Source organism: Chelonia mydas, chromosome 2, assembly GCF_015237465.2.
Source record: "Chelonia mydas isolate rCheMyd1 chromosome 2, rCheMyd1.pri.v2, whole genome shotgun sequence".
NCBI lineage: Eukaryota > Metazoa > Chordata > Testudines > Cheloniidae > Chelonia > Chelonia mydas.
The window spans coordinates 173,342,539-173,367,747 of NC_057850.1; the positions used below are offsets into that span (position 1 = coordinate 173,342,539).

At 41.7% G+C, this 25,209-nt stretch overlaps 1 protein-coding gene across 1 annotated transcript; it reads left to right on the plus strand.

Moving 5' to 3' along the window:
• The first annotated feature begins 66 nt into the window (after window positions 1-66).
• Window positions 67-16,178, plus strand: SFRP4 (secreted frizzled related protein 4). Its single transcript, XM_043540584.1, has 7 exons — window positions 67-1,773; window positions 2,466-3,072; window positions 3,963-4,043; window positions 4,147-4,212; window positions 7,159-7,357; window positions 10,386-10,449; window positions 12,992-16,178. The coding sequence occupies exons 2-7, from the start codon at window positions 2,631-2,633 to the stop codon at window positions 13,178-13,180; spliced, it is 1,041 nt and encodes a 346-aa protein (XP_043396519.1). The 5' UTR covers window positions 67-1,773; window positions 2,466-2,630; the 3' UTR covers window positions 13,181-16,178.
• The last annotated feature ends 9,031 nt before the right edge of the window (window positions 16,179-25,209 follow it).

Genomic DNA, 25,209 nt, shown 5'->3' on the forward strand with positions numbered 1-25,209 from the left:
ACAACGGCCACGGTGGGAAAAGCTACACATGCCTCCTTCCACCAGCTCCTTCGTTCATTTCACCTCTTCCCTTAGACGTTTCCTGCCACGGGCATTGCGCATGAGAGAGATAGCCCCAATTCTGTAGCTGGATTTTAATACCCGTGCTATAGGAGGGGAGACATCATCTGATGCCAGTGTCAGAGCTGGGGGGCAGCACATGATACCAATGCCACAGCCGGGAGCTCTGCACCTGATGTAATATTCTGGCTAGGCATACTGGATATTAAGCCTGTATTTGATATCTGTTCCATATACCTCTTTATGTTCAGCCCTGGACGTTTTCTCCTTGAAGGCTTAATTAAGATAAAAAGGAAGCAAACTATATATGTTAATGTCATTGCTCAGGTTACTTATAATGATCACATATTTCTTATTCAGCAAAAAAAGAGAAAAAAAGGACAATATGTGCTTTAAAATACATTCATGCTCGTGCTCCATATATAAACCAGAATAGGAAAGTAGACACTTTTCAGCAAGGAGCAAAGTGGCCACATGTTTGGGAAGCTGATGGTTTGCTTGCTTTCCATTTGGATCCTATATTTTTGCTCTGTGTTTGACAGGAGCATCTGTGATGTGGAATTTGATTGTGAGCAAATCTGATCACTTTTTCCTCTGTGTTCTGTGCGTGTGTACGGTCAAGGGTTCCTATGCCGCGGTGAAAGCACATATTTGAGCATACAATTTTGCTGCTCCCCAAATTCCTACTAGTCTCAAAGCAGAGCTACTAACCGCAGGACTGGAAGCTGCAGCCAGTTTTATCATATCGACATATATTCGTGTCCGTTTGTTGTGTGTTTGGGGCTCATGGAGGAAGGGAGTTGAAGAATGATCTGCTTAGAGAGACCTGTCTAAAATGTTGCTTTTGAGGGAAAACATTTCACTTTCCCTGGCATCTGCTCTCCAATGGCTAATAGGATCACCCCCTTTCCCCCAAACATACCCGTTCTTCCCCCATTTGCCTTGGAGAGCCCTTGGCCTAGGTTTGCTGTCTCATCCTGAGCAGTTTCCTAGAAAAGAGGGGGAGAGACTAACATAGGCAACATAGGTTATAAAGCACACACAGGGAACTAGAAGGGAGGGCGCTGCTGCTGCTACAAACAGGAAAGCACATCAACCTGAGTTTACTGCAAATGCATCCTACAAAAGAATCTTAATGAGAGGGGAAGGGAAATTGCTACCCTAGGAGGGCCACAGTCTGCCTTCAGTTACATCCCCGCTATGCCAGTGACTGCAATATGCCATTGTTCTCATTGGAGTTGCACAGTTGAACTGAGGGCAGAATTTGGTCCCTGGTAATCAAGGATGAAATGCAACTCTTTTAATAAATTGTAAATCCGGAGCAATTCCAGTGAACACTCTGGGGTTACTCCTGAATTACACCGATGTAAACGTAGAATTTAGTCAAATGAAAGCCTCGGCGTTCAGACTAATGAAAGGGACAAAACGACTCGAATGTGAACGGTCTGCACTGTTTTCTAAAACTCTGGCGGCTGCTGGTTTGTGACACAACGTGCTTTTGAAAAACTTTAAATAATAGGTCTTCCCCTCGCACCGATTCCTTTGCTGATCCGATTTATGGGGAGATTGTACGAGGGCGAAGTGGGTAGCTAATGGGATTTCTCACAGCACCAACAGCAGGTGCAACACGACTATTGGAGCTGTGCACTGAGGTTCACTCGAGGCTCGGATTGGCTGCAGCTGCTGCCCCATCCAAGATCGTTTCCAGAAAAAGTAATTGACCAGTTTGTATATTTCTTTTTTTGTTTGTTTTTTGTTGTTGTTGTAAAGTCTAAGTTTCACATGCTGTATCTACCTCTGGAGCCATTGCAGTAACTGCGTAACCACCTACAGGCGACAGAAATAATAACAGCGTTTTTTAAAAAGCTGCAAAAGTTTCTGTGCTTTGTTACTGAAAATGTACGAAAAGGGCATAAAGTTCAGAACTGCTTAAAAGAGCACCGTCCTTTCTCCTATTGAACTTCCCCTCCTTGTCTCTTAATTCTGCCAGTGAATTTGCAAACCCGAGGTAGATGAGGGAGGCTTTTTTTTTCTCTCTCTCGTCTTGAGAGAATTTATTGCACAGATCAACACTGAATGGCTTGCTGAAATTTATCTTGAGGCGCAATGAGAAATTTAGTGATGTCGCCCTGGGATTAAACGGAGTGGAGGTGATGTCACCCTGTCTGAAAAGAAAAACAAACACACACACACACACCCCAAATGAATGATGCTGCCAAGAAGAAAGACCAACCCCCACGTCACTTGTGGCACTGGTATAAATATGGCCCTACAATTTCCATGGCTGTCTGTAAAGCTCAGATCGCTTGAACTTTGGAACAAGAGAGAAGCTCTGTGTCTTTTTAGCACTGAGGCACAAGGAGCTATAGAAGTTCATCTTTACCTGTGGTTTTTATGTGCCAAAGTGATAGGGAAGAACGGGGATAGACCAGCATCTCTTTAGCCCTTTCCACTGAAAGCTGAATGAGCGACAGGATCAGCCTGTGAGACTGATTACCCAAGACTTCGGGAGAGGAAGCCGAGAGTCTCTGGAGCGCCAGACTTTAGTCCCGCAGCTAAAGGCTGGGAAAATGCTAGCAACCTTGGCAGCGCTCTTTCTGTGGCTCCGGGTCAGCACAGGGGTGCATGGTGCTCCCTGCGAGGCTGTGCGCATCCCCATGTGCAAGACCATGCCCTGGAACATCACCAGGATGCCCAATCACCTGCACCACAGTACCCAGGAGAATGCCATCCTGGCCATCGAGCAGTATCAGGAGCTGGTGGACATCAGCTGCAGCCAGGTGCTCAGCTTCTTCCTGTGCGCCATGTATGCCCCCATCTGCACCCTGGAGTTCCTCCACGACCCCATCAAGCCCTGCAAATCTGTGTGCCAAAGAGCCCGCGATGGATGCGAGCCCATCATGAAGAGGTACAACCACAGCTGGCCCGAAAGCCTGGCTTGCGATGACCTGCCTGTGTACGACCGAGGGGTCTGCATATCTCCTGAAGCCATAGTCACCGATGTCCCTGAAGGTGAGGAGGGACCCCCCCCCCCAGGGGACGTGTGTGTGTGCGTGGGGGGAGGGGGACGGATACACAAAGGCAGGGCTCATGGAGTAAAGAACCTTGATTATAAGGTGGCAATTTTGAATTCAGATTTGTGCCCTTCTTCACCAAGTCTCTGGAAAGCAGAAAGCTTTAGTTAAGTGGGTCCCAAAAGCACAGAGCTCCAGAAGCTCCAGCACTGTGTAGGCAATCTATCTCTCAAATATAACACAGAGACGGGTTTTGGCGAGGATTGCAACTAGTCTCTCGGGTAGTTAAAATATTTGTCTTTTTTTTTTTTTTAAAAAAGGCTTCTCGGCAACAAACAAACAAACCCAAACAAGAAGAGATTGAAATTTCCTATGGGCAGGCAGCTTTTCTGAGAACACTGAAAAGCCAATCAGGGCAGAAGGACTCCAATATCCTCTCCAAATCTCCCTGGTGTTACTAGTCAAAACGAGAGAGGATTTAGAGTTTGGCATAAGTAAACATTTAATAGTGATGTTTAAGCATGCCTTTCAACTGTGAGTGTCAAATTGGCAGTGCACTACACAAAATCAGGCTTTTGGCCATGAAGCGAACTAGCAATCATACAATTATATATTGCAGATCTTACTCCCTTCTTTAAAACCATTTACAGTGCTGTTAAAAAAAACAAGTGTAAGACCTGATGCAGACATATTTTCAAAAATATAGTGAATCGGTTGTTTTTAGGACAGATTAACTATTTTAAATGCTCCTCAAGATGTGTGTGCTGGGGAAGTGATTCCGGAGATATCAGAGATGATTTTTTTCCCCCGTATCTTCTTGTGTTCATTTCTTTTCGGTAGCAGAAACCACGTTTTTCGCAAATCTTATTTTGTATGTTTTTCAAATAGATGTGAAGTGGATGGATTTTACTCAAGATGTAATGGTCCAAGAAAAACCTCATGAGTCTAACTGCAAGAATCTAAACCATGGTGCGTCTTCGTAAGGGTCGCCCTTTATTTCTCTCGAAAATAATTCTGTAATTGACATTAATTTGTAATTTTTCCTTATGATCTTGGGTTTTTTTCTTTGAAGCTCGATGCAAGTGCCGGAAGATAAAGCCTACCCTGACAACGTACCTGACCAAAAACTACAGCTACAGTAAGTCAACCAGTGAAATAATCTCATTTTCAACTCTTGGCAAAATTTCTCTATAATCGCACTATCTTCCAGTTCCCTTCCCCTGCTTCTTTTGATATTATCAAATTATTATAGCTCCTCTACTTGTAATCCATGACAAGCCACAGCGTAGGTTTTAAGGTTAAATCAATACATGAATCATAAAGAAGCAGTTTTATCTGGCACTTTAAACGATGTTGCTCCCGAAACCTTGTTTTCCCGAAAAACAAGAAGAAACAAATATCTAAAGTTAACGTGGTCATTAAAATCACTAACTTCTTGTAGTGTTTTTAGAATACAGACCGGTCTAACACAACTTAGTGGGACAGATTGTTTAGCAAAAATGGAGAGGGTCATGTGAGCCGTTTCTAAATTTTCCTGACGTTGTTTAACGCGACTCAGTCTAGTGACAAGTCACAAAATAGCTGGAGATCCTATGACTTGCCATTTTTATTTTGCTATTTCAGCTGGAATAAATTGGAATCTTGATTGACCAAGTAAGCACTACTGTGCAGTTCTCACTCGATGAAATGAGTTCATGTGAAAACACTGAAATTGGAGAGACATGAAAAGGCTGAAAAGCAACTTTTTTGTTTTATTTAATCACAAATTAAGTCATAGAATACTTACTATATTTTGCATACTAGCCATTAGAGTCCAATGGCCAGATCCTTAACTTATGTAAATTTTCATAGCTCTATTGAGGTCTATGGAGCTGTGACAACATACGCCAGCTGAGATCTAGCCCCTGGGTTTTATTGTACATTGTATGGCATTTTGACAAGTGCCCAGCCACAAAAAGGATTTCTGACCAGAGGAACTCAAAATATTTATTTATAATTTAGTTCTTCTTTCAATAACAAGTCTGTAAGATTAAGAGTGAATGCAAAGTGAGCTGTGAGTTTAATATGTAATATTATGGTTTATTGCAGTTTACAGTGACTGTTTCTGGGAGGATATTATTTTAATTCTCTTATTTTAAGCAATGGATAGGCAGTTTAAAAAAACTTATATTCAATATCAAATTAAAACAAAAATGTTTGGGTACGTGCTTAAGTCTTTGTTGTTAAATAATCGTTTAATTCAAATTCAGTTTGCTATTAGCAAGACAGTTGTGATATTAACCTTACAAAGCAAACTGCAAACACATTTGTTTTAAATTGTTGCATTCTGATGCACTTATATGAAACATTAATATTTTCTAATATCTAATTTCCTAATCTCTCTCTCTACAACACACACTACCATTTGGTGGAACCCTGAGATTCCGCATTGTGTAATATATACATACATCTGTACTCTGTGTATGCATATAAATATATATGGTAACTTAAAATGTCTGTATTCTGAAATAGAATTTTTTAAATCATGTTTGGTCCAATCCTGTTTCCACTGACTTCAACAGGAGTGTTGCTGAAGAAAGACTGCCGGTACTGGTCCTACATTTAAAAGAGCTGAAAACACTGCATTCCATTGACTACATTTGTATTCAAGATTTTAGCTTTGAGATGCAGGGCCTTGTTCTGCCCTCAGTGAAATCAATAGGAGAGTTACCATTTGAAGTGGGATGGGGAGATAATGTGGGGAAAAAGTTGAAGTACAAATCCAGTTTTGCTAGAAATCCCCTTTAATTAGTATATACAGTTAACCAGTAATTTGTAATGAAAGAGGTGCTGGGGCTCAAGCAATTTTTTTTATATTCATAATTGATGCAGCAAGCCCAGAGGTGCCAGGGCTGTGAACTGCCAAGCCTAGAGGTGCCGGGACTGAGCGCTGGCAAGTCCTGGCACAAATTAATCACTGCAACTAACTCATTCTTCCAGTTGATTGGGGTGTACTGTTTAGTTGTAAATACAAAAGAATCACTGATGGTTATCTGGGTTTAGCTATGATATTATAGCTTATTTTGTAAACAGTTCCCAACAACAATCATATTTTATAGTACGTCTATACGAAGTCTTCAGCTTTTTAATTGTAAAGCAAATTTCCAACTAAAAATTCATGTAAAGATTATGGGTAGACATTTTCAAAAGCATTTAAGTTACATAGGACCCCAAATCCCATAATGTTTCAGTAACTTTTGAAAATGGGACATAGACTGTTAACTCACTTAAATGCTTTTGAAAATGTCACCAATATCCCTAAAACACTATGTGGATGCTACAGATTTTGATATAGTTACTGTTAACACAGATAGCACAGATTGTTATAGCTACTGTTCTCAATAGATATTATTCCTCCTTTATGTGAAACCTTGCTATATTTCTAGAATTTGCAAGTTACTAATGTTATTTATTGAAGATGGAATAAAAAATGTTAAAAAAGAAAGCGGAGATACTGCTCAGGTACAGGATGTGCCGCTGATCAGGGGTGTCCTTTGAGACTAATGAGTGGCCCTTTCTTAAATCCACGTAGGTGTATAGTTTTCTTCAGGATGTTTAGCATTCCAGAGTCCAAATACAATCATCTTAATTTCTCCTTTATATAGTCAGGTAACAAGAGTCAATGGATATTGTATTTGGGTCTCTATTCTGGGTAAAATCCACAGTTGAGATACCACTTTTAAAACAGTTTCTCAAAGACTTTTATTTGAAGGAAGACTATAAACTATATACATTGTGAAAACCTTAGCCTATTAATTTTTCAGCTTTTCATTTAAAATCAATGTTTTTTTTTACAGTATGTTTGACGTAATTAATTTACACCTGGAAAATGTATCCAGTTTTTAGAGGTAATCTAGACATCAGTAGTTTAAATGGTTTATTATTTAAAACAGTGTGGATTTCATGGTAAATCTTTATGACAAATATTTTTAGCTAATCATAAATAACAACATGTAAGGAGTGAAAAAACAACTTTTACTCATATTAATAGTTCTTATTAATTTACATTATAATTTTCTTTGCCTATATATTTTCCTACTTGCAGTTATTCATGCTAAAGTAAAGGGTGTAGAGAGAGGTAGCTGCAATGAAATAACTACAGTGGTTGAAGTGAAAGAGATACTTAAATCTTCAGTGCCCATTCCTCGGTCTCAAGTGCCTCTTTTTACTAATTCATCCTGCCAGTGTCCACATCTTCTCCCAAATCAAGATGTTCTCATTATGTGTTATGAATGGCATTCAAGGTAAGCAATTACAATGCAGTGCAGAAATGTACTGTAGTCAAGTTTAATAGAAAGCAGGCAAGCAAGCAAGCAAGAAAAGGCCATTTTCTCTGTTCAGAAGCACATGTGAACCTCTGTTCAGAAGCACATGTGAACCTAGTGCTGAGTTTAATTCCCCTGATTAGTATCCCATATACAGTTCAGGGGAAAATATATAAATATTCTATTACTTTTACAAGACCATGGCTTCAGGTAACAACATTAACATTTCAAAATTCACTTACACATTTCATAAGCAACCTGAACTCTGACCTACAACACATACTTACAAACTTTGATGTGTACATGGAAACGAGACTCAGATGTGTAGCATGGTAAAATGTGGCCACCGCAACTTTATTTGAAATTATTACCCCACTGGGCTAACCACCCCAAACTACCCAGCAGGAATCAGTTAGAGAAAACCAGTGAAAGATCACCATCTGCTTTTTTATTACTGTGGAAAATGAAACTAATCACCAAATATGTTGTGAACGATTTGGAAAGGTTATTGAGGTTTTTATTTTCATATGCTCTGCTAAAATGGATTTGAAAAAACTGTTATATGTTTCCTGTTGAACTCAGTTGTATATAAACAGAAGGTTTTGAGTTACAGTGGCTTTTTACAATGTCAGAAGTCACAACTGATAAAATCCTGTCTCCGTTGAAGTTGATGGCAAACACCTATTGATTTCAATGGGACCAGGATTTCACCCAATAACTAGTTTTTGAGCTGAAGTGACATCAGCACTGAAGGAAATATCACATTGTGGTTTCATTCATAATGATTTCCCCTTCAGTTTAATGCTACTATTTTTTTCTATAATCAATACTAGAGGAGGGAAGGAGTGGTCTATAATATTGGCCAGATTCTCCACTGCGTTGTTATCTGTTTAGTCATTTACATCTGTGCAAAGTGGATGTAAAATGCTACCAACTCTGCATGGTACCATTTTATACTTACTTTGCACTGTGTACATGACTGCCTGGGGTGCAAGTCAGTGGAGAATCAGGCCCTATATTAGGTAGTGCAGATGCCCGATTAGCAGTTAAATGTCATATGGAATCAGGCATATTTATATCAATGTTTTGCTTTCTTCAGCTGATTAATGCGTGCATCTTAATTGATATCTGCAAAGTCTGGAAAATTATTGCAGGATTGCATTGCCTCGATCAGTAAATAGGTTTAAGGTCTGGTATCTCATGATCAATGAGGGTCTGAAATGTGTGCTTTATAGCATGGAGGTTTGGAAATCCCAGTTTCCCAGTGAGACAACAACACATGATTCTAGATTGTGAGATATCAGACCTTAAAACTGTGATATTATGATTTTTAGATTAAATTATTTTAAGCTTTTGTTAGAGGCTTCCGACATTCTGTAGTTACAATTTTATTTTTCTCATTCTGCGGCCTGTACTATAGCACTCTTGTACTATGGCCAGCTAACTTTACAGGGGAAAAAAATGCAAATACTAGTAGCTGAAAGCCTGTGCTGTCACATGGGTGTGGCATTTGGGTCAAGTAGTCCACCATCTGTGTGCAGTCTCCCTCATACTCCCAATGAAATTTTTGCATGCAAATTAGCGGCTGGTGATTGGTTGAGTTACGTCTGCTATCACAATACTCTAGGACTCTTGGCATGGCATAAATACATGCCTTACTATGGCTGTACACTGCATGGCTGTAATTCATAAAGTCAGTGTGGCTGAGAGCTTAAACACTGATGGGTAACAGACAGCAAATCTCAGTGATGATTGAACCTGGAGATCAAGGCTTAAATTCAGCTGGAGCTGTCCAGAGTGGAACTCCGGTTAATGTTTTCAACCCCCCATGGAGTGTTTATTGCATGTTGGGCTGGGGTGTGTGGGGGCTCCTGGAAATACTTTATAAGAATTTAAGCCCTGCTGGAGATATTCTGAAAAAGAGCTGTCAACCATGCTTATAGCTGTTTCCATTACTTCACATTGACTCAACAGACATTCTAGGCTTCAGAGTGACATGCAGTTATGCAAGACAAACAAAATGTAAGATTGTACAGTGGGGTATAAAGTTTTTATACCTGCATAACTCATTTGTGGTTAGGGACATGGGAGTATTAATATTGTTCTACTGGATCAAACCAGTGGCCCATCTAGTCTATTATTCTATGTCTGATAGTGGCCTCTACCAGCTGCTTCAGAGGATTATGTTTCTCATGAGTAATACAATTGTCATAAATAAGTGCCAATGAAATCTTTATACCACAGTGTATAATCATGTGTACTCTTTCTCCTGGTGACATTTCCCAGCTGGAGTTACAGCAGAAGCCCCTCTATGTCACTGTGCGATAGGGCCACTGGAGCCACATAAGTTCAGATCTGAGTGCCTTTCCTCTACCCAAGCCCACCATGGCCCTTGGCTGCAGCCCCTGTTGGACCAGCATAGACACCCTGTCTGTCTGACAGTGCGGGGTATGGAGGCATTCAGTTTCTGTCCAGCAGTTGTTCCAGTGAGAGACTGAAACGACTGGGCCTTGTGCTGTCCTTCACAATACAGATATAGTTAGACAGAGAGAGAGATTAATTAAATGGAGTGTCATGGGACATGCTACCCAACCCATCATTCTTCTTTATACCTGGTGAAGCTGGGGTATCTTTCACCTACAGCACTATGGCAGGTAAGGACACAGATTCTGAAGTGTTTCATAGGCACCAGCACAATGCCTATGTTGTATAGGTTGCAAACATGTCAGGGAAATGCTGATATTTTTTAAAACAATGTTTTCATTAGAATTTAAAAATTAATAATGGAAACATTTCTGTTGGTCTTAGGTTTGTAAAAGTTTATTTGTGGAAAACTTAAATTTGGGATCATTTTGACCTGACTGGTTCCCTTTGGAAAATATTTTTTGTCTACGGTAAATCAACTGGAATGATGACTAAGCATATAAAATCAGGGATCATATCTTTTAGATACCTTGTATATAGGAAACTAGCTATAGCTCACATTTTTATCTTTTAAAAATTTTAGGTTGATGCTTCTTGATGGATGTTTAGTTGAAAAATGGAAGGATCAGCTAGATAAAAGATATAAGGTAAATATAACCAATGAAAGTAATTCTTACATTCTTAATACAAAGTCAGCCATCAAAATCTATGTGAGCACCTAAATAAATGACCTGAATTTCAGAGATATTGAGCAGTGGCAGCTGTTACTGTCTTCAGTGATGGTGTTTGGCACCACTGTAAGTCAGACTTCTATTTAGATGACTAAATGTACATTTAAGTGTGTAAGTTTGAATATTTTGGCCTTAAATTTTGGAGAGGGTTTCTCATGATGAGACATTTATGTTTATAATTTTCTTAGAAGAAAACAATTTTTACAACAAACATCTATGAACATTTAATCCATAAACATTTAACAAAAATCTAAAATATTTTGAATATGTAAATGTTTTATGTTAGTGTTCTTTTCTTAAACACTGATTTGTTACAACAATGAACTTGTGAATTATTTTCATAGAGTTGCTAATGCATTAACCTATGAATGATAACCTATCATTGTTAACGTTTCAGAATAGCAGCCGTGTTAGTCTGTATTCGCAAAAAGAAAAGGAGTACTTGTGGCACCTTAGAGACTAACCAATTTATTTGAGCATAAGCTTTTGTGAGCTACAGCTCACTTCATCGGATGCATGTAGCTCATGAAAGCTTATGCTCAAATAAATTGCTTAGTCTCTAAGGTGCCACAAGTACTCCTTTTCTTTTTTCTATCATTGTTAAGTATACAGTGCTCATTACAAAGTGAATATGAGAGTAAGGCCAAATCCTATTGCATGGAATAAAGCCAATGTAAACAGGCTTTGATCCATTTAGAAACATTGCAGGACTGAGGCATGGAATCCTATGCACTAAGGTCCCACCCAAAGTCTACTGAACTTATTGGGAGTCACCCCATTGATTTCAATGGGCTGCAGACTGGACCTTAACTGGCCTGGATGCCTGTGCAGCTACATTGTATCTCCTTCTGCATGGGGAGGAGGAGTAGACATAGCGCACTTCTCCCTGACTTTACAAGGTCACTGACCACCACCACCACCAACCCCCGGCCTGCTCACAAATCTTCCTGTAAGTCCCAGTGCAGAGATCCACCATGGACAGGGTGTTATGGAGTCCTGATTCAGCTGTGCTCAGCATGGAGCCTGAGCACATTAGGAATTGGAGGCAGAGTTTGTTTGCCTCTTAGTTCTGAAAAAAGTTTGCAAAGTATTAAATAATGGGCTGAGATCATACTTTTTTATTTATTTATTTTTTTGCTTTTAATTATTGGCTGGCTGGAGAATGCCAGGGAGAGGAGAAAGAAGGCTCATTTTTCCCTAAAGAAGCTTTTAAGCTACAAATCAACTCTTTGCTGCAGCTGTGTGTCTGCTACATTTTATTATTCTTTTTATCCAGTCCTTTGACTATAAACTACCTATGAAATGGGGAAACACACTTTTAAAATGAGTTAAAAAAGAAGAAATGGGGGAAAAAGTAAAACTAGATTATAATAGCAATAAGGCAGCAGAGGCTGTGATTTATGGAACCATTACCATGTGACTTGGGCATTTGAAAACACTCAGCCTTTAACCTCATGCCTCCTCTCTGGCTCATGGTATGATTTAATGGCCTTCAGATAGCACCTTTGTCATGTCTGACTACATAATTAGACATCTTAAAACCAGCTTAAACAATAATTTATAGACCGCTACAGGTTTTATGGATATCTTACAAGTTGTGGTGCTTATTCACTGTATTTTGTTCAGTGATTAGTATGTTTTTGTCCACAGTACAGGAAATAATCACCTTTTAAACCTGTTGCTTTTAAATATAAGCCTAAGTACTAACTGGTATTTTTGATTTTGTTTAATGGGCTGTGTGCGGTTGTTGTTGAATCACACAAGACTCTCTGCCACTCTGCAACACTTCACAGGGCTGATGCTTTATATTTTGTCACCCTAGGCAAAACCGCACAAACTTTGTCCTTCACAGGTGTCACATTGTACCCCTAAAAATTCAGTGGCTTAGGTGGCCATCTAGCTGTCCTATTCCTAACATCAGCCCTGTTATTTCTAATCTAGCGAAAAGATTAATCCATAAATTAAATATAGCTTTCCTATATGGGGATATGTTTACATATATATATATACACACACACACACTTTTAAAGGATAGACTGCTCTCTACTTAGGCGAAACAATAGGCCAAGTAAGCGTGTTCTGTAAGTCATTTAGTAGTGGTCCTGCAAAGGTTGTGCACATATAGACCCTTATGCCCACTGACTTCACTGAAGTCCCAAGAAGTTGTTAGGTTTTGCATGTGTAGATCCCTTTGCAGGATAAGGGCCATAGTATGCAGCTATCTATTGCACCAGTTTCATTGACAATATCACTGAATCAATGGGAATGTTGACTGCACCAGGAATACAGGTCCAGGCTGTTACTGTAGACATCGGTGACATACTGACAGTAAGTAGAGTAAAATATTAAGCTACTGAGAGCTACACTAGAGTTCACAGTTTGCGTTAGCTTTTATGAATTAACTCAGAATGCGGTAACATTCCTTTCTAAGTGTTTTGTTTTGAAATTATTTCCCTAGAGGTGGGAACAGAGACTGCAAGAACAAAAGGTGCGAACAGCCCATGATAAAAATCAAAACGTTGGACGCACTGGTCGGAGTGGTGCACCAAAACTGAACACTAAGAACACCAGCCCAGCGCTGGGGACACCCAAAAAGACCACTAAAATAAGAAATGACCAGAAAGAAGCAACCCCCCAAAAAGTATGAGTTATGAATTTCCCTAAGGGAAGACTTTCTTGCATGATGAGGGTCACAAGCTGGCTTGAGTGGCATGTGTATTACTCCAGAACTCATCAACTGCGGTATTCTGCATAGACATTTTTTGTAGCACTTTACTTTTAAATGTTTGCTTTTTATTTTAAGCCATTGCAAACCATAGATTGTAGGTTTGCACTGATGTGTGGCAGGCATATTAAAGCTGATTGATGGCGCTTATCATATTCAGAGCAGTCGAACGCATAGTTTACTAATAAGCATTGGGATATGCATTATCCAATTTTTTTATGTGTGTGCCATAAATATGCTTTCACTATTAGTGTTTGAACTGTGTGTGTTTGTGTAGCAAAAACACATCAAACGGAAACATTTAATTTTTTATTGTACTTCAGGCTGGCTTCTGTTGTTATAACTTTAAATATATTTAAACATTTAGATAAAAAAATCAATGTTTTTAAAAGGAACAAATTAAAGTGAAAGAAAACGACAGAGTGCTTAACAGTAACATTTACATGTTTGCCATTTGCTGAAATATGGCTTTGTTATGAAAAGTGATTTAAAACAACTGGAAGGAAAATATTATTCTGTTACTGTAAACATGCCCTTCAGTTACTCTGTAGTGCAGATGTTAAAATATTTAAGAGAGGGACTGGAGTATCTCAGGAGTAAAGTGGGCAATTAGCCATTTTACTACTGGGGACCTGATTTTAAATTTTGCTTAGATCACACAAGCAAATGAGATTGCTATTCCCTGTTCATAAACTCCTCTACACCACCACACAGTTTGGCACAACTGGAAGGCACTCGTATTGAACAAGGTCCAGGACAACGTTGATGCAGCTACTCATGTGCTCAAGGATAAGCATGTGCTTAAATGCTTTGCTGGGTCAGGGCTTAAAATTGCAAAGGTGTGAGGTAACTTAAATATGAGGTACATTGGCACAACTCTGTGGTGCAGTTTACACTGCTCCTGACTGCACCTTACCTGGCTCAAGCCATTGCTACTGTTTTTTGCTGACACCTATTTAATGCCATTGCCTAATGAACATTTGGCTGTGAAAGTTTCAATACCCCTGAGCTTTAATTAAGCAGTTAGAGCTCACAACAAATGTCACAGAGAACCGCCAGAAATCTTGCAGCAAAACCAAAAAATACTAGACTTAAAACCCCTGATATTTTCTAGTTTTTAAGGGGCAAAATACCATTCTTAAAAACAAGCAAGCACCCAACTTTCCTGCCTTCTTTACCCATCTTAAATAAGAAGAAAAAAAGACACAACCCCAAGTTTTAAAAAATCCTTTGCACGTCTGCCGATTTATTGTGTCAACACATTAGCATGCTGATCTAAGTTACTGTAGGAATCCTAGGTTTCAGAGTAGCAGCCGTGTTAGTCTGTATTCGCAAAAAGAAAAGGAGTACTTGTGGCACCTTAGAGACTAACAAATTTATTTGAGCATAAGCTTTCGTGAGCTACAGCTCAAATAAATTTGTTAGTCTCTAAGGTGCCACAAGTACTCCTTTTCTTTTTGTAGGAATCCTAATGAAGGTTGCATGTATTTTATATGAGGGCATAATTTGTCACCCTGACTCGGTAACAAAATGTTCTAGCACAAGCAACAAAAGATGCTCAAATAAATCCAAATAGCACCCAGCAAAAATACTACTTTCCTTAGCCATGCTCGTACCTGTGCAGCATAATCACCTTGCTCGCTGGCGTGCAAGCTAATGAAATTTTCACGTGTGCAATTTCTAGCTGTGAGCCCCCTAAGTGGCAATGGATGTGTGCTTTGTGTACTTACACAACTAGAAGAACAAAGTGACGAAAAGCTCCGGCCAAAATGTCCAAATGTGGGCATCCTAAGCTAGGCACCTCCAGCCATTGTCTTTGTGCAGATGCAGAAATTCAACCTTGCAGATATGGGTCTGAGATCTATGTTTAGGTACCTAAGTGGCCTAATTTTCAGAAGTGCTGAGCACCCATAGTTCCTATTGATTACAATGGGAATTGGGGATGATCACCTTTTCTGAAACTCAGGCCATATAATTAGGTGGCTAAATAAAAATTATGGATGAAATCCTGTTTCCATTGAACTCAATAGTAAAACTCCCATTGGCTTCTTGGAGCCAGGATATCACTTGAGATGCCTCAATTAGACACCCAAGTTTGAAAATATTGACCTAAACAACCATAAGCAAAAAAATCAGTATTTTTAAAAAGCTTCTAAAATAGCATGCTTTTAGAGCAGGGATCGGCAACCTTTGGCATTCGGCCCATCAGGGTAAGCCCCCTGGCGGGCCAGGTCGGTTTATTTACTTTCTGCATCCGCAGGTTTGGCCGATTGCAGCTCCCACTGGCCACGGTTTGCCGCTCCAGGCCAATGGGGGCTGCGGGAAGCAGCAGCCAGCACATCCCCTGGCCCTTCCCACAGCCCCCATTGGCCTGGGACAGCGAACCGCAGCCAGTGGGAGCCGCGATCAGCTGAACCTGCAAACACAGCAAGTAAAGAAACTGGCCCGGCCCGCCAGGGGACTTACCCTGGCAGGCCGCATGCCAAAGATTGCCAATTCCTGTTTCAGAGCATTGTGGAAGTTCTAATGCTTTGTTTTCATATCAATCTCAAGTTAACCCCTAAAAGAAAGCTGAGGAATACATGTAAGTGTAATTATTAAAAAAGGATCAACATTCCTAACATTGCACTGTTAAACCAGCAAATACTGTAGCCGTGATACTTCACTTTAACAAGCTTTGTTGTGAGCGTACAATATTGTGAGCACAAGTGTGTTTGTTGAATGAAACACCGCTATTTAGAAAGTATAGCAGCATAACATATTATTTTACATCTGTTAAAATCACACTTTTATCAATAGCTTTTCTGATATTAAAGAAAAAGTGTAAAAATTATTTGCTACATGGAATTTGCGCCATTCCTTCATATAATGAGATCATTCAACATTCCACTGTATGGGAATAAATGTTGATGCACCAATACTAGTGGTTTTGTATGTTTGCTTTTACATGTTCCCTAGTGTATGTTATATGCACGTTTTATGCTGACTGCACTTTCACTTTCCTAGTCCTTACAATTGGAAATACCTACGGTTAAAAATGCTTGGGAATGAAGGCCAGTACTGCAGATAGCATGGGGCAATACTGTATAAGGAGCAATCCTATCCACACAAGGGAGATGGACTGGATGAGCTAACGTTCTATTTTCCATCTCTAATTTTATGATACCATTATATAATACTAATACTATATACATATGTAGTACTAATATAAGTCTTTACCTTTACAAATTACCTTACAAATATTGGCTCACAAATCCACACAATGCCTGTGTGAGGCTTCTAAGTGAATATTTTAACATTTGAGTGCTATTTTGTTGCTAAAGTATGGATTTAGGCACTTAACTTTAGCTACTCAGGTTTGAAAATTTGGTTAGAAGTCACATATCGGAGGCCACAGCAACTCATTGTCACAGCCAGGGTTAGAACTAAGGGGTTCCTGACTCCCAGTCACTAAGATATATGTACAGTTATTGGAACAGCAAGGCAGAGTGGCACAATGAGAATGTGCTGGACTCAGTCTATATGTTGATGGACAGAAGTCATCCTCTCTGTCTTTTTTTAGTGTTGGGCCCAATATGAGTTGTGGAGGCAAACAATTTAATTAGGTTTAAGAGAGAACTGGACAAATTTATGAGTGTGATTATATTTCGGATTTGTTTGTGATGGTAGGGGGCAGGGGTACTCTGGGGCTCACTTCCAATGTATGTCTTACGTTCCTAAAAGCTTATGTTTAAGGTTTCAGCTGGCCAACTACAGGGGTCAGGAAAGGATTTTCCCCCCTCCTAATGTATTCTGGATGTGGTTTTTTTAGGGCTTGTCTTCGCTACCCGGGTAAGTTGACGTAGCTGGAGTCAACATAACTTAGGTCGACTTACCATGGTATCTTCATTGCGCTGTGTCGACAGGAGATGCTCTCCGGTCGCCTACCTTACTCTTCTCAGAGTGCGGGAGTACCGGGCTCGACCGGAGTGCACTCTACAATCAATTTAGCAGCTCTTCACTAGACCCGCTAAATCACCCCTGCTGCATCTCCCTGTAGTGAAGACAAACCCTTAATCTCCTTCCTCTAAAGCACTGGGAATGGCCATGGCTGGAGATGGGACATTGGATGGGGTGGGCCAGGGTTCTAAGGGGTACCGAGCATTCTCCCTCTTAGGTGCTTGGCTGGCTGGTTCTTGCTCACATGCTCAAGGTCTAACTGATCACCATATGTGCAGTCAGGAAAGACTTTTTTTTTTTTTGCTGGTCAGACTGGCAGTGACCTTGTGGGGGTTTCATCTTCCTCTGCAATGCATTGGTGGGGTCACATGCCAGGATTATCTGGGTATATCTCACTTAATCATTTATCTGCCATTGTGGGGGCCTCGGCCACTGGTGTACCTTTGCTCCTCCTATTTGCTGTCTGTGGCACATAATAACCTAGTCTCCTGTTGACTGTAATACTTGGGTGTAATTTTGGCTGTTGGATTTAGTATGCAGGTGCTGGGTGGTTTTGGTGGCCTGTGATCTACAGAAGGTCAGACCAGATGACCAGGTGGTCCTATCTGGCCCTAAACTCTGACTCTAAGAAGGTAGCAGTCCAAACTGAAGGGCCCCAGCTATCTTTTGTGGTTATATGGTCGCCTGCCTACTATAGGGTCTGTTTTTGAGGGGGTGGAGGTAGTAAATTGGGAGTTGAGGACAGGGAAACTTACAATTCTCAGAATCAAAGCTAGGGAGTTTTAAATGTAAATGAGATAGAAGCTTTTTAAAATTATTTCTAGTTTCACAAGGAAGCCCTGACCAGACTATTTGGTGTGCATTGCTAGTCCCATCTCCTTGTGTAGCTTTTCTTCCAGTAAAGTTATAGCACCACCTTGCCCCTACCCCTAAAATGGGTATCAGTTGGGTATAATCCTTTTTTAATATGTAACTTTGACAAATTGAGAGGAGAGCGTTTGGCTGCATCACTAATGTAGTTAATGTGCCCAGATCCTAGACGCTTTAGCTCTGACTCTTTTATCACCACACAAGCATGTATCCAGTTTACTAAGAGATAGAAACTTATGGATCACAACTTTCTTATTAAGCACATAAAATATTTCAATGAAGTCCCCTATAAAATAAACTAAATGTCCCAGTCACTGTATTAACTCAGTTCTTTGTTGTTACTTCATTTGCTTATTTTTGTTATGCTGATCAAATCATTGCATTTAACTAAAAAGCATTCACTGAACAAACAAAAATAAAATTATAAATCTAAAATAACCCAAAATTGCTTTTAAATTATTTCACCCAGCATTCTAACCCGAATTCAGATAATGAGACCTGAAAAAATATTTACTCTAAGTACACATAAATGACACTAAATCTGCTATGGTTGTGCTTAGCAGTTGACTGTAATTGCAAATAAATCCTAAAATGTTTCCTCTACCAGATTTTCAGGAAAGTTGTCTCATCTTCAGTTAATTTTCATGGCTAAATATGAATAGGAACATAAGAATGGCCATACTGGGTCAGACCAAAGGTCCATCTAGCTCAGTATCCTGTCTTCCAACAGGGGCCAATGCCAGGTGCCCCAGAGGGAATGAGCAGAACAGTTAATCATCAAGTGATCCATCCCCTGTCACCCATTCCCAGCTTCTGGCAAAAAGAGGCTAGGGACAACATCTCTGCCCACCCTGGCTAATAGCCATTGGGGGAACCTATCCTCCATGAATGTATCTAGTTCTTTTTTGAACCCTGTTGTAGTCTTGGGCTTCACAACATCCTCTGGCAAGGAGTTCCACAGGTTGACTATGCACTGTGTGAAAAAATACTTCCTTTTGTTGCTTTAAAACTGCTGCCTATTAATTTCATTTGGTGACCCCTAGTTCTTGTGTTATGAGGAGTAAATAACACTTCCTTATTTACTTTCTCCACACTAGTCATGATTTTATAGACCTCTATCATATTCCCCAGAGTCGTCTTTTTTCCAAGCTGAAAAGTCCCAGTTTTACTAATGTCTCATCATATGGCAGATGCTCCATACCCCTAATAATTTTTGTTGCCCTTTTCTGAAGCTTTTCCAATTCCAATTTTAGAGATGGGGCAACCTCATCTGCACACAATATTCAAGATGTGGGCCATATGATATATTTTTTTGAATTATTATCTATCCCTTTCTTAATGATTCCCCCATTCTGTTTGCTTTTTTGACTGCCACTGCACATTGAGTGAATGTTTGCAGAGAACTATCCACAATGGCTCCAAGACCACCAGCTCCTCCCCAGCACTACACATAAGTCTATCTAGATGCTTGAGAGATCCGCAGCTTTCGTACTAGGCTGGTAAGTCACCATGCATTTCTCCTGGTCATTGCAAACCCAGCTATATATGTTTCTTATAATCGAATTGCCCACTACTAATACCTGTCTCTTCCTAATAACCGGGATTCCCTCCCCCAGAGAGGTATCCTCAGTGCGAGAGGATACCACAACATCATCTGGAAGGAGGCTCCCAATTATGGGTTCATTTTCCTCTGCTCCAGTTGGATGTTCTCCTTCCCTGAGACTTTTATCCTCCTCAACAGCACAGAGGCTGTCAGACTGGGCGTGGGACTGTTCTACTATGTCCCGGAAAGTCTCATCTATGTACCTCTCTGTCTCCCTTAGCTCCTCCAGTTCAGCCACTCTGGTCTCCAAAGCCTGTACATGGTCTGAGGGCCAGGAGCTCTTTGCACCGAATGCACACATACACCACCTGCCCATAGGGCAGCTAATCATACATGCTGCATTGGGTGCAATAAACTGGATAGTCCCCACTCTGTTGCTGAACTTCTGCCTGCATTCTCTTTTTACTCCTGAAGTTAGTTCCTTTGTTGAGGTTCTGTTTTTGTCAGGGGGTGTTTTTGGCTTAAGTTTAAAAACATTTAAGGAATGTTATGTGTATTTAGCCCCCCACTTTCCCACTTCCCCTGTAAACACCCTCGCATTAGCCGCTCCTGTTTGCTAGCTCCTCTGGTCGCTTAGGAGTGAACTTTTTAAAGCCCTGGTCTTCCTGAGTAGCCCCACCCCCTGGTTAAGGGTTGATGGGTGCTAAAGGGCTTAGGCATCAAAGCCTCGTTAAGAAGCTCTCAGCCAAGGCTCTCAGCCTTGCTAGGCTCAGCACCCACAAGGTCAGCACACGGTCCCCCAAACAAACAGACCACATGGTATATTTCAGTCCAGCAGCAAGCACACCACAACAAACACAAACACACAGACAACAAACTTACCTCATGGGTCACATAATCGCTCCTCCCTCACCTGGAGAAGTCCCGCGCAAATCTCCTGTTAGCCACTCCTATTCGCTAGCTCCCTCCTGTTTGCTAGCTAGAATCAAATCTAACTCAACACAGAACAGAAATTGCCTTTCCATTGACCTTAAAATCTGTATCGCACAAGAATCCACAGCCTAGGATTTCCATAAAAAACACCCCAAAAACAAACGAACAAACATAAAAAAAGCGCAGGATACAATGTAGAATCAGCAATTTGAGGTTGTTGCAAAAAAAGCAAATGCAATTTTAGGTCACATTAACAGAGGCATAGCATACAAGTCACGGGAGGTGATAGTACTGCTCTCCTTGGTGCTGATTAGGCCTCAGCTGGAGTACTGTGCCCAATTTTGGTCACCAATGTATAGAAAGGATGTGAAGAAATTGGAAAAGATCCAGAGGCGAATGAGAAAGATAATGACAAAGAGAAATGGAATGCAAGCCATACGAGCAAAGGCTGAAGGAACTGGGTATGTTTAATTTGGAAAAGAAAAGATTGAGGGGGGGACACGATAGCTGTCTTTAAATACTTGAAAGGCTGTCATAAATAAGATGTACAAAGTTGTTCTCTCTTGACACAGAGGGCAGGACAAGAGGCAATGGGTTCAAACTGCAGCATAGCAGATTTAGATTAAATCTCAGAAAAAACTTCCTAACTGTAAGAACAGTAGGACAATGGAACAAACTGTCTAGGGAGTTGTGGAAGCTCCTTCGTTGGAGGCTTTCAAAAGAAGGCTGGATAGCCATCTGTCTTGGATGGTTTAGACACAACAAATCCTAGACTAGATGACCCTTGCCTTCTAACCTATAACTCTATTATTCCAGATGCGCATCATAAATGTACATCACACCTGAATGTTTAACTGTGCTCTGAAAAGGACACAACAATATAAGTGCTAAAATGTTGACAGTGTTTGGGTTGTAACCCTTAGAATGTATTTTGATGTTCTCATGTAGGTTAGTACCTACAAAAGACACCCAACCTCCATGTATGAAAAACACTCTGCCAGCAGGATAAAGAGTATTTTTTATGGCTTTGAACACAACTTTTCACCAAATCTCCTTCAGACTTTTGAAGTCTTAACTGTGAAAAGAAGGTAAGTTCAAGAAGATAATTAAAAAGGGTAATTAAGCAGTAATAGATCACACATTCTCACATTTTACTTGCATGATATATTGGCAATATACACAAATAAGTGTCACAGATCTAACTATAATATTTCAGCATCAAAACCTAAAACTGATCATTTTAATGAAGCTCACATGATGCTGTTCAAAAGAGATAAGGGACATTAATAAAAAAGTGCAATCCATCTATGGCTAAAGTTCAAAATTTCCTAACATACAAGAGTAACCATATTTTTGTTCAGAGCAGATTGGCTATATCTGAATTGTGAGGCCTGGGGTGAAGTAATGATCTATAAAAAAAAACAAGGTTAAGCAAATAATAGCACAGTAAATAAAATTACATCACACTTAACCAGGCAGATCTATAATACAGCTAGAGCTGAAACAGGTGCAATAAATATACTACAGCATTCAAAGCCTTTGCGTGGTACCTATCAAACATTCATTAGTTTGTTGGCAGTCTTCCAATAGCTATTTTCTCACACATACTTGATAAGACATGTATCTAGTTCACAGCATCAAAAAATTTTGCATTGTCATAAAATAATGCTGTCTGAAGTCATAACCACTTCATATTTTATTACAGTGTAATCAAGGCAAACCCCATTTGTTGAAAAACATAATGAGCTCCATTCGCCCACGGTGGTGGTGAAGTGTCTGTGCGTGCAAATTGCACTCCCTGCAATCCAAAAGGAGAGGGCAGACAATGTTTGTATCAACACATTCTCTCAGCGTTCTGTAGAGCAGTGCTACTCAAAGTGGTGGTCCGCGGACCGGTGCCGGTCCGCGAGCCATCCACTGCCGGTCTGTGCGCACATTGGAAAAAAAAATTGCCGGTGCCCCACATCAGATAGCTTGAGATGCACTGCTGCAGAACACCTGTGACTTGTGATCAGGGCTCTAGAAAAGGCCTTAAACAATTGCACTCCATCGATGCATCCCTCGCTGCCCTGATCATGGCGCTTTCTCAGAATTGTCTTCCTTCCACCTTAGTATGATGTAATATGCTCTGCATCCATCCAGCTCCACAGGTCCCAGATAATGTGTGGTTTTAAAGAACATAATTTGAATTGCATCCAAAAGCAAAAGAAAACCCAGAGAACATACAACAGCTCTCTATTGTGCTCTTGGGTACCCAATTTACTATGCAGGATGACATTTAAATATGCACTAACTAAAGCTTCCAAGTGGTCTTCCAAGGTTCCCGGCCAATGGGAGCTGCGAAGCCAGTGCTCTGGGCGGAGGCAGTGTGTAGAGCTGCCTGGCCACACCTCCACCTAGCACCTGAGTGAGGGGCATGTTGCCACTTCTGGGGAGCCCCCCAGGTAAGTGCTGCCCAGAGTCCACCTCACCCTGTCCCGTGCCCCAACCCTCCGCCCCCTCCCAAACCCAACCTCTGTTGCTGGGAGGTGCATGAGGATGCAAGACTGCCCCAGCAGTGGCCAGTACGCCTGGCACAGGGACTGCCTGAGCTGCCCCTGAGCCAGGCACACCGGCTGCTGCAGAAGTCACAGAGGCATGGAAAGTCACAGAATCCATGACTTCTGTGACAAACTCACATCCTTAGCAATGAGATACGAAATTCAGCTTCTCATACATGTCGTACCTCCTCCAGGTCTGACAAAGCCTTAAAGCATTTTTTATAAATTTATTTGCAAGATGTCCTATACTACTAAACTTCTTAATAAAATCTTCTAATGGAGACATTTGTTTTATTTTTTTTCTTATACTGCTGTTGAATGCAAGATCTGACTAAAGATATTAGCCACTAGACCAGGAGTGGGTAAACTTTTTGGCCTGAGAGCCACATCGGGGTTGCGAAACTGTATGGAGGACCAGGTAGGGAAGGCTGTGCCTCCCCAAACAGCCTGGTCCCTGCCCCCTATCCGCCCCTTCCCACTTCCCGCCCCCTGACTGCCCCCCTCAGAACCCCTGACCCATCCAACCCCCCTGCTCCTTGTCCCCTGATCACCCCCTCCTGGTGATCCCCCCGAAACCCCACCCACTATCCAACCCCCCCTGCTCCCTGTCCCCTGACTGCCCCGACCCTTATACACCTCCCACACCCTGACAGGCCCCCTGGGACTCCCACGCCTATCCAACCCCCCTATTCCCTGTCCCCTGACTGCCCTGGCCAGAATCCCCAACCCATCCAACCCCCTCTGCTCCTTGTCCCCTGACTGTCCACTCCTGGGACCCCCAGCCCCTAACCGCCCCCTAGGAACCCACCCCTTATCCAACCTCCCCCACTCCCTGACTGCCTGGACCCCTATCCACACCCCCGCCCCCTGACAGGCCCCCTGGGACTCCCACACCTATCCAACTGCCCCCTGCTCCCTGACTACCCACCAGGACCCCCTGCTTCTTATCCAACCCCCCCACTCCCCGCCCCTTTACCATGTCGCTCAGAGGAGCGGGAGCTCCCAGCCGTGTGGCCCGGCCAGAGCCAGCCATGCCGCTGCGCTGCCCGGCAGGAGCGGCGGGCCAGAGCACTGGCAGCACAGAGGGCTGAGGCTGCGGTGGAGGGGCCACAGTAGGGGAGGGGCCGGGGGCTCGCCTCCCTGGCCAGGAGCTCAAGGGCCGGGCAGGACGGTCCCGTGGGCTCGATGTGGCCCGCAGTTTGCCCACCTCTGCACTAGACTAATGGCCTTTTCTCATAGAGATCAAATGAGGCTCACGAAAAGGAGACTTACACTAAACTACACTAGAAAAATTGTTTGCCATTCATCAAGCTCAAATGACAGATCACAATCGCAGGATAACTTCTCTATTAATGGACACAAAACATGCATTCAGTGAGTGAAATCACCTTTGGTAAAGATCAAACTGAAAATTTCTAGACGCAAATGTGTACATTTAAGAAAGTTACAAGCATGTTGACTGTGATCAGCTGTTGTCCATGTCCACTGAAGGCAGGTATGAGGCATGTACTTGTCCTCAGCATCTCCCTACAGGAGGCCCCATAATCCTACTATATCCTGCCCCAGGAAACAGTGAAGTAATCGGAAAGGAGCAGTGAAAGTGTGTCCTTCTGACTTGCCTAGAGAGATCTCATGGAACCAACCCATCAGAACCCAGCAGGCTCAGATAAAAGAAGCTGCAGGGCCTTAGCAGGTCAATTCCTGGCTGGGACCAAGGGCAAGGAACGGTGGTCCTCTCTGGCGACAGGGGCTTGAGGGGTAGCCAGAGTTTATTTTTCTGTCTGCATTTGCTTAAGCTGGGTTTGCAGGGAGAGAGGATCTAAGAGCCTTAACCCTTAACTAGGGTGAAGTTAAAAGGAGTCAGGTAGGAAGAGGCCCAGGGAAGAAGGAGCAACAAACTGAAATTGAGCCATGCATACTATTTGCAGAACTGGGACAGGCGGGTCTAGGCTCACCCAAGACTAACGGCCTGCCCCCTCAACCACTAAGCCCAGGCTGCAGTTAAGTACTAGGGACAACAAGGGAAAAAACAGGAACAGGAATGAGGTCAAAGGTTGAAAACCAGGAAACCAGAAGGGGACACTGAGCAGAGAAACCTGGACTGCACCCACCACTCCCCAATGGTG

Coding starts and splice junctions, on each gene's coding strand:
- SFRP4 (XM_043540584.1), top strand. CDS start 2,631: ATGCTAGCAACCTTGGCAGCGCTCTTTCTGTGGCTCCGGGTCAGCACA. Junction 3,073..3,962: donor AGTCACCGATGTCCCTGAAG/GTGAGGAGGGAC, acceptor TTTTTCAAATAG/ATGTGAAGTGGATGGATTTT. Junction 7,358..10,385: donor TGTTATGAATGGCATTCAAG/GTAAGCAATTAC, acceptor TAAAAATTTTAG/GTTGATGCTTCTTGATGGAT.